This window comes from Otolemur garnettii, unplaced genomic scaffold (assembly GCF_000181295.1).
Source record: "Otolemur garnettii isolate 467f Iridium unplaced genomic scaffold, OtoGar3 scaffold00069, whole genome shotgun sequence".
NCBI classification, from domain to species: Eukaryota; Metazoa; Chordata; class Mammalia; order Primates; family Galagidae; genus Otolemur; species Otolemur garnettii.
Window position 1 is genome coordinate 396,930 of NW_003852464.1, and position 9,067 is coordinate 405,996.

The 9,067-nt window shown below is 46.4% G+C and overlaps 1 protein-coding gene across 8 annotated transcripts in view; it reads right to left on the reverse strand.

Annotated features, from left to right (window-relative positions):
- LDB2 (LIM domain binding 2) overlaps window positions 1–9,067 on the reverse strand; it is a 334,861-nt gene that overhangs the window by 42,019 nt on the left and 283,775 nt on the right. For all 8 annotated transcript variants that reach the window (XM_012807460.2, XM_003793491.3, XM_003793492.2 and 5 more), the window contains exon 5: window positions 8,181–8,264. In XM_012807460.2, the coding sequence (XP_012662914.1) occupies window positions 8,181–8,264 (84 nt within the window). The remainder of the gene's footprint in view (window positions 1–8,180; window positions 8,265–9,067) is intronic.

Genomic DNA, 9,067 nt, shown 5'->3' on the forward strand with positions numbered 1-9,067 from the left:
AGGAGAAGATGTGATATTAGAACACAAATGTGACACTGGGAACTTTGAGTGTGTAACTGGGAATTTGCACATAGGAGAGATATGAAGCCGTCTCGCCAAGTTTTATTTTAGTTTTTCAGTGCATTCAACTCTTTTGCTTCTTAATTTCATGGTAAAGTTCTAGGCAGTGACTTTACAAATGAATTACACATTTTGTTTTTTTAGATGCTAGGGTAAGTAAATTCATCAAAGCTTACTTGGGGTAGGGGTGGGGTTTGTTTTTTATACCATTCAAAATCTTGTCTGCCATTTACCAAACCACCTATTCAGCAGCCATCCACTCAGAGACCTCTGCTGGGGGCTTATGTGTGCTCACCTTGCTCAGAGCCTAGTGCAGGAGATGGATGAGCACAGTGACGATTCTCAGTGACCTGTCAAGACCTGTCAAGTGACCTGCAAAGACCGAGCCCCTGTCTGCGTGCACAGAACTCCTGGTACGCTAGGGGCAGGAGGGGAGCTCCTACCTCCCAGATGAGAGCTGGAGGGAGATTCTCACAGGAGGTGACAGATAAATGGGTCTGAGGATGAGAAATAACTAGCCTGTGAAAATTGAACGAGAGGAGAGGGGGAAGAAGAGTGTTCCAGGCCATGAGTCACACTGTGCAGAGGCACAGAGGCAGGTATCAACAACTGGGACCAACTGTAGGTGAAGCCTTTGTGGTCCAGAATGGAGAACAAGCTAGAGAAGGGGCATGGGGTTGAGGCCAAGAAGCAGCAGAGGCAGAATCACAAGGGCCTTGCCTGCCCACATGAGAAGGTGTGGAGAAGAGGAGCAGTCGATCAGTGCATTGAAAACCAGAAACGAGTCACATGTAAGTCATCTGCTGAGCCTAAGAGGATGAGGTACCCTCAGGGAAATCAGGAGAGGGTAACAATTCCAGGGTGACGTGAAGTCTTCAGCTGAGGCTGGACAGCGGTAGCTGGAAGCAGACACACCTGTAGTGGCCTCTCAAACTCCTTTAAAAAGGGCATGCGCCTTGGCCATTCTCATAAACATACTGCCCTGTCCCTTTCTTGCTGAACACATAGTCAACACTGCCCAAAAATCTGCTGGTTAGTGAAATGGCATAAAATTTAACAACAAAAATAGACTACTCAGATCCTCAAGGAAGTAGACAACCATGCAAATCAATGGTGTCCCTGCGAGGATTATTATATTATTACAGGAGATGAATGGATATGACAATGGCACGTTTCACCCAAGGTCACGTTGGAAGTGTGTGGGGGTTTCCTTTCAATACTTAAGGACATCGTTTCTGTATTTCACACCCTCCTTTAACTTTTATGGAATTAGAAACAAAATAGATGTCATTTATTTCTTTTTAAATTTTTAAACCTTATTCTTTAAAGTTACTTAAAGGACATGGTTATTGCATATAGGAAACACGTACACACAAGAATTTCATAAAAGGAATTTGAAGTGATGGCAATTTCAAACCTTGGTTAGGAAGAGACTTCACTTTGATGAAATGGAAGGCAAGAAGAATTAAGGAAGAAGGATTGACCCCCGTGTGTGTTGATGACTCAACTCTAACCATGAGAGAGGACCAGAGACCTTTATAGAGGGGTCACGTGCCTTTCCTTTGCTAGAACCAATAGGGGTGTATGTCACAGCTCACTTCACAGAGGAGAAAATGGAGGCTTGGAGAAGTCCCATAACTTGCTCGAGGTCACACAGCTAGCAAGGCCATGTTCTCAGACACGTCCTAAGTCCCAGGCTCATGCCACAGAGGGAGGCTGTTTCCCCTCACTGTGCTATGCTTTTGTTGGGGGAAAAAGATCTTTTCTAGAAGTATGCCACTTAGCTAGGCTGCATGGTTTTGACTCAAAACACCCACCTGTGTCAGTGCCTAAAACAAATTTGAAATCTACATCTTTACTGTTTGAAACTTCCTAGAGTTTCTCCAACCACCAACTTTCTCCCTTCTTTTCTGACCCAGTTCAGGCAGATCCTGCTGCCTTGTCTGTCTGACGTCCACCTACCCATCTTTCAGAATCAATCAAGGGCCATCTCCTCTATTCAGACTTTGCAGCCTTCCACCCCCACCTCCCCACAACCTCTCTCTCCTCTGTACCTGGAGTTGGACCTTGGGTTCAAATCCCTATTCTGCCACTAACTGGCTCTGTGACCTTGGGAAGTCACTTCTCTGTGTCTCAGTTTCCTCACTTGCAAAACGAGGCTAAGATAGAGTCCCTACCTCCTAAGGCTGATGTGAATATTACCAAAAAGGATGGAGCTATCGCCTAACTCCAGTGAGAATGGCTTTCATCCTAAGCATTTCTTAGTATGTAAGGAAAAAAATTATGTGCTCTGGGAGAAACTGCTTCCAGGTGCAGTGACAATACCACACTGGCTGACACTGATGGAGCACTTGCTAGGTGCCAAGCCCTGCTGCTCTGTGCTGTGATTTGCAGGAAGTTTCTGTCTCTTTAAAATTTCAGAATATGATGGGAATATGTGTGTTTTGGTAACATGAATTGCTTTTGTACAGATGAGTGAAAGTTAGAAGTGTTCCCCTCCTCTGGATAGTGGGCACTGGGCCCGGGAGGTGTGACTTTACCGGCCCCTCCACCTGTCCCCTCCCACCTGCTTGTTCTCTGCTGAGTTTTACTACCAAATGTGCGCATGGGTGTTGAACCATTAGTTCCAGTTTAACAGTGAGCACATGTGGTGTTTGTTTTTCTATTCTTATAATACTTCACTTAGAAGAATGGTCTCCAGGTTCTTACAAATGGTATTAGTTCACTGTTTATGTCTGTGGCTGAGTAGTGATCCCTGGTATACATACACCACATTTTACTCATGTATGGATGGGCACTTGGGTTGATTGCACATCTTTGCGATTGTGAATTGTGCTGTAATAAACATTTGAGTGCCGTTGTCTTTCTGGTAAAGATGATAGTGGGGTTTCAGGATCAAGTGTTAAGTCTACTTCCAGTTCTTTGAGATATTTCCATATTACTTTCCATAGAGGTTGTACCAGTTCGCAGTCCCACAAACAGGGTATGTGAGTTCCTTCCTCTCTACATCCACACCAGCATCTATTTTCATCTTTTTGATGAAAGCCATTCTCCCTGGTATTAGGTGATATCTTGCTCTGGTATCCACAGCAACCCTAGGAAGTAGGGACTATTTCTTACCTTAGACTTTCTATCTTTAGTTTTTTAAATGACTGGGTGGTATCATTATCCCATATCATAAAATAAATGGCCTCCCTGACAATGGAGGACATTCTTGGTAAAACCTACCCCCCAGTGTTTGGGAATGCCCGAGAGCCTTAATACTTCCCCATTGTACAGGTTTCTCTGAGCAATGGGCTGGAGAATGACTTCAGGGACACTCAGTCAGCAAGCCCCAGCCTCCCTCAGGTCATCAAGGTGACCTCATTGCAACAAAGTGCTGCCCCTGCAGGCTCAGTGGGCTTGGTGACCTCCAGCAGCTCCCCTAGGACCACTGGGTCAGATGTCACTGCACCTCTTAGCACAGGGCACCTCCAACCTTGTCATGCAGAGAGCTGACAGGAGGGGACAGGAGGGAAGGCTATTTGACAACTTAAAGCTAATGGCAACAGCTATTCCTGTTGTCAGTTCTAAGCTTCAGGTCACCTGGGCCCCTTGCAAAGTAATGACAGCCAGCGTCTGAGTCCCGCTCCATCACCCTCACTCATGACCTCCACAGCCCGGCCATCATGGGGTTCACAAGATCCTGCCCCAATGATGAGAGCTGCCTCAGCCACCTCCTGACTGCTGGTGTCCATAAGAATGGTTCAGAATTTCATGGGAATACATGTAGATGAACTTGTTTTGACAAAGCTAAATGACTGTAATTGCTTACTTTCTGCCCTGCTTAATTTTGCTACATGTCAGACACGGCACATGGAAATGATCAGTGTCTGGAGCATTTACAATCTCTATCCTTTCTTTCCAAAGCAGGGGGCATCATTTTTTTCAATTCTACTGATCCAAAGGCCTTGGATTGGTACTTGCCAGCCCACCTGTCTGACCTCTATTTTAGACTCTGGGAGTTGATATTGAAACTCCTTATTAACTTTATTTGAACAACAATTCAGTGATTTCAGTGCCTGAGGCAAAGGCCACGCTCCTCAGTTGGACGGGGGAGGGGCTTCGTTCAGTCTTCAGGTGGTTTTATAAATGAGAGCAGTTTGTGACTGCTCAGCAGTCTTTAAAATATGTTAGATGATGATGCTATGAGGGGACTCTTAAATCCCGGTTCTAAACTGAAGATACCACCTTTGTCTGTCATTCTCAGTGACCACTAACCAGGCCAGGCGTCCCAGGGAAGCCCACCTGTGCTGGTTTGGGCAGTGAGCGCGTTTGAGATTCTGTTCAGTCGTGATGCACCCGTGGCACGTGGCCGCCCTGAGGGTCTGTTGGTGGGATGGCTTCTATCCCGACACCCTGGGATCATTCCCTGGGCTAGCACAGGCTTTTCATGTCCCTCCATTCCAGCCCACCTCACTGCGATGTGACACCAGCCCTGCCCCCTTGTGAGTGCCTCCAGAGGACAGAGGCCACATCTCTGTGACAAAACACAGCACCCGGGAAACTGCCAGAAATGGGGAGTGGGCCCAACAGAAGGGTGCCAAACCAATCAACAGACAAACAAATGAATGAGAGAGTGAAGGAAGGAAGGAATGAAGGCAGGGGGGGCAAACAGCTGCTAAATAAGTAGGTGCCAGTCCAGAGAGTAACTCGAGGTGGACCCGGAGTGAGGGCACGGGCCGTCAGCAAGCAGGGCTCAGGGCTCTGCCACAGTGAACAACACTGACACAGAACAGGTGCTAAATATGTTATGACAGTGAACACCGATGAGGCACTCTCTGTCCCCAGGCCCTGTGCCAAGCCCCTTCCATGACTGACTTAGACCTTGCACTAAACTCAAAGAGCTGGTATTATTTTTGGCAAAGTGAATGAAGGGCCCGTGAGAGATGCTGACTCTCCAGAGAAGGTGGGGGGAGACACAGCCCAACTCCTGCCAGTATTGTCAGCCTGGTGCGTTTGCTGGAAGCCAGTAGGGCTTTGTAGTGAGGCAGGTGGATTCTCACTACAAAGAACCAGCCTGCCTGGGTTCCAGCCCCAGTCCTGCCAGGTGCATGAGGCTAGGCAACTTACTTCACTTTCTTAAGCTCTCTGTGACCTGCTTTGCTGTGGGGATGGTGATGGGGAGCAGGGCTGTTGAGAGACCAGTTAAATCGTAAGCTAGATGGCATCAGACCTGACGTGCAGCAAGCGCTGAGTACAAGCGATAGCCTTGAAATGCTGCCCTCCCCTGTCCACATCATGAATGGCTTTCCTGGTGTCATGGTCAGGAGAGGAGAGACACCCTTCTTCTCTTGTCATAGGTATGATCTGGGCTTCACAGACTTCAGGATGTGGGGACACAGGGTCCTTTGGCCACAGCGTAAAAGTCAACTATTTCTGGATAACAGTAAGAGCAGTGGGGAGAAGGATGGAGATTTAGTGTTGATTAATCTGTGATAAATGCAGCTAAAAGATGTAACTAAGAATCTGCCCAACATACTCTCATAGTGTTAGACGCCAAGCTGAGACTCTGAAGTCCCAGCTGCCAGAGTGGGGTCAGCTGAGGACATGTGGTATGGAGCTTCTTTACTGCTGGGGGGTGGGCATATTATTTCCTGTTTCCACCTGACCCTCTCCTTGTCCCTGACAAGACACAATGCCCAGCCTCATAGAGCACCCTCTGGGTCCCTGCAGACAGAGCAATTCCCCAGGCCTCACTGCCCCACAGGACAGTCAGCTCTGAATGAAGAGCCCAGACTTTTGGGAGGACATGGTTCCAGCTACCCTGGGCAGAGGTCCATGGGCTCATTTATGGTTTAAAAGAGCAGGGGCGTTGGGATGAGCTGGAGAGTGGGCAGTACAGCTGATTGCAGGCCCTACCGTGTCTAGATTTGGCCCTGCGGAACCTAGGCTGTGGACTGTAAGAATCTTTTACTTCTACCCAGAACAAGGACTCTATTTTCTCATCTAACCAGAGGTTCCTCATCGCCAAAATGTCTGTGGTTCAGTAGCCTGATCAGCCACTTGCTCTAAGACCTGCTTCCCAAATGACTGTCTTGCCCCTTCTGGCCCCTTCATGTCCCGGTATCATCCAGTGGTTTGCAATTCCACCTTTTAATCCATGTTCTTTTTCCCTCTGATGGAAACATCCTTCCCGCCCCTGCATCTGGGTTAATTCATTCATTCTTTCATGCCCAATTCTTCCATCTTCTTCTTCATGGAGAGTTCTCTGACCGATTCCTCTCAGATATCTCTGTTTTATTCTCCCATAATTCCTTCTGGAAGTTTCTATCTTGGTATTTGCCACTTCTTTTGTATTTTCTCTTTATGGTCGACCCTTCATAGGAGTGAGATCCTTGGTGGCGGGTAGCATGACTTTTGTCTTTGCGTCATTAGTGTCAGCTCAGGGCCTGGCGCATAGCAGCGTGTGAATGGCTTGGAAGAATCTGCCCAAATCATTCTTAATTCACAGAAGAGAAAGCCCCACCAAAGCATTGCAGTATTTCAGCTGATACGAAATGGCTGTACACAGAGCATTATGAATACCAAACAAAATTCACAGACTTAGGCTGTACGTAAGGACAAAGAAGCAATAACGAAAACCTTAAAACGGGGTGAAGGCCCTGGCAAGGTGACTTGGTATACAATGAAAGGATCCAACATCTCAGAGGCAAAAGGATGTGTAAGGTGGCCACTTCCTTCTCCTGGGTACTGGAGGGTGATACTTCCCTAGTGAACGGAACCAAATCTTCCACCCGTAAGTCAACTGATGTAATTCTATGCTAAAGCCAGTGTGAAGTCTATTATCTTTTAGACTAAATATGGAAGGTCTGAGTACCATGCAGGTAGTTAATTTTGTCTAAAACAATTAACTTTTTAAAATAACAACTAAATTTAAATCCAAACCAGAGAAAAGTTGCATGTTATACGGAGAGTCCCTAAGAAGCCTTAGAAAAGAGCTATAGCATTGGGTTAGAATTCTTCAGGAGACTCTATGGGGCAGCACGTTGACTAACCTAAGGGGGGACAGCCCCGAGTGGAGACACAGAGGCAGCTAACTCAACACTAACCCATTAGAGCTCAAGACAAGCAGACGTGATAGGCTGGATCCTGAGAGACAATGCTGAGATCAGATGAAGGTCCCTCTGGCCCCTTCATGTCCCAGTATCATGCAATGGTTTGCAATTCCACCTTTAAATCCATGTTCCTTTTCCCTCTGATGGAAACATCCTTCCCGCCCCTGCATCTGGGTTAATTCATTCATTCCTTAATGCTCAATTCTTCCATCTTCAAGGGGCTCGAAGGTCAGACACAGGTGTTAATCCTTAAACACAAGGGGCTGTTAACCACGGACCCAAACAGCTTGCACTGGCTTGTCTGATAACTCCACTACCTTACATGAACTTTGGCTAAAGACAATATCACTGGCATTGTGGTTTTAAAATTTCTCCTCGCTTGAAATCACCAGTTCTAAGACAACCAGTATGAAAACGGGAGTGAACCCAATTCTACCCAAATTCTTAGTAAAAATCAACCACTTGGCCTTAACACCCTTTTCCCAGTGAATAAGACTATAAAAGATTTAAAATCACTTCCTTCTAGTGCAGCTGCTTTCTTTTTACCCCTCTCCCCCCAGTGTACTTTCACTTTCAATAAAGTGTTCACCTGCTTGGCTTAGGTGGCATGTCCTGAGATTCTTTCCCAAGACGAACACCAAGAACTCAGAAAAAACTCCACTTGGAGACCAGTAACAGAGGAAAGGGGCACCAAAGCTATTTAGGAGAAGGGGACATTGCTAGCCTTTGAATAATTAGTTCCAAGAGTCATATGAATGTACCGAACAAGCTGAACCCTGACAAATTCTAGCTTTGATGCTTTGCAAATTAAACTCCATCCTCCACTGAAAGCACGGGCTGTGTGCAGGGGCACACACACACGCACGCACACGCACATATACACACGCACACACATTCGTACAGAGCAAACACGCTGTGCTGTATCACCTGTACTTCATTTTAACTCCTTGGTCCAAGATGCATCTAAACCTCTGAAGTACTCTTCAAACTCGCCAGAAAATACAATCCTTCTATTGGTCTTACCCTGAGGTAGTTGAGGGTGAAGTTTGTCAGCCCCATCCTGGTGATGTTTTTGGACAGCTGATCCAGAACCTGAGGATCTTGTGCCTAAGCAGAAGGAAAAAAAATCACATATTTTATCCCTACGAGATGGTCCCAAGAAAAATTTAGGCTCCACTATAGCTGCTAAAAACATGTAATCTCAGAATTGTCAGTTTTTCTTGGAGGGCAGTTTGCTGGAGGTGATTTAACTCACATTTTTTTTTTTTTTAATTTATTGTCAGGGATTCATTGAGGGTTCAAGAAACCAGCTTTCACTGATTGCATTTGTTAGGTAAAGTCTTAACTCACATTTTGAAGACACTTGGATATACTGCTCAATTTCTTGAACAAGGGGCTTGTGGACGTTGAGCCTATAATTATTAAAACCCACTCATGTACAAGGAAGAGCTTTTTTCTAGAGTTGTGCGTGAAGGCGTAATGGCCAACCCCAAGGACCTTACATTTTAATAAGCAGAGCAGGATAATAATCAATGCACAGAAAAACATTGTTGGTGGTACTGCCCCGTGGTAAGATCCAATCACAAGCACCACATGAGGACCCACTGAGTGTCTGCCAGGTATTATTCTGGACCCACCGCACACGCATGCCAGGAGCTGTTCTGGGCGTTTTGGAGTTATTGACTCCTAACCCTCAAGTCAACTCGCTGAGGCAAGTTTCTGATTATTCTGGTTTTACAGATGAAGCACAGGAAGCACAGAGATGTCACATCATCTGCCTGAGGTCACACAGCAGCAAGGACACAGCTGCTGTGCTGACTGTCTTGGGTCTGGGCTCCAAACCACTGCCCTCTGCTGCCTTTCAGTCTGTTTTGAGAAGAGTAAGAGTGGACACTCTAGACTTCCTCAAG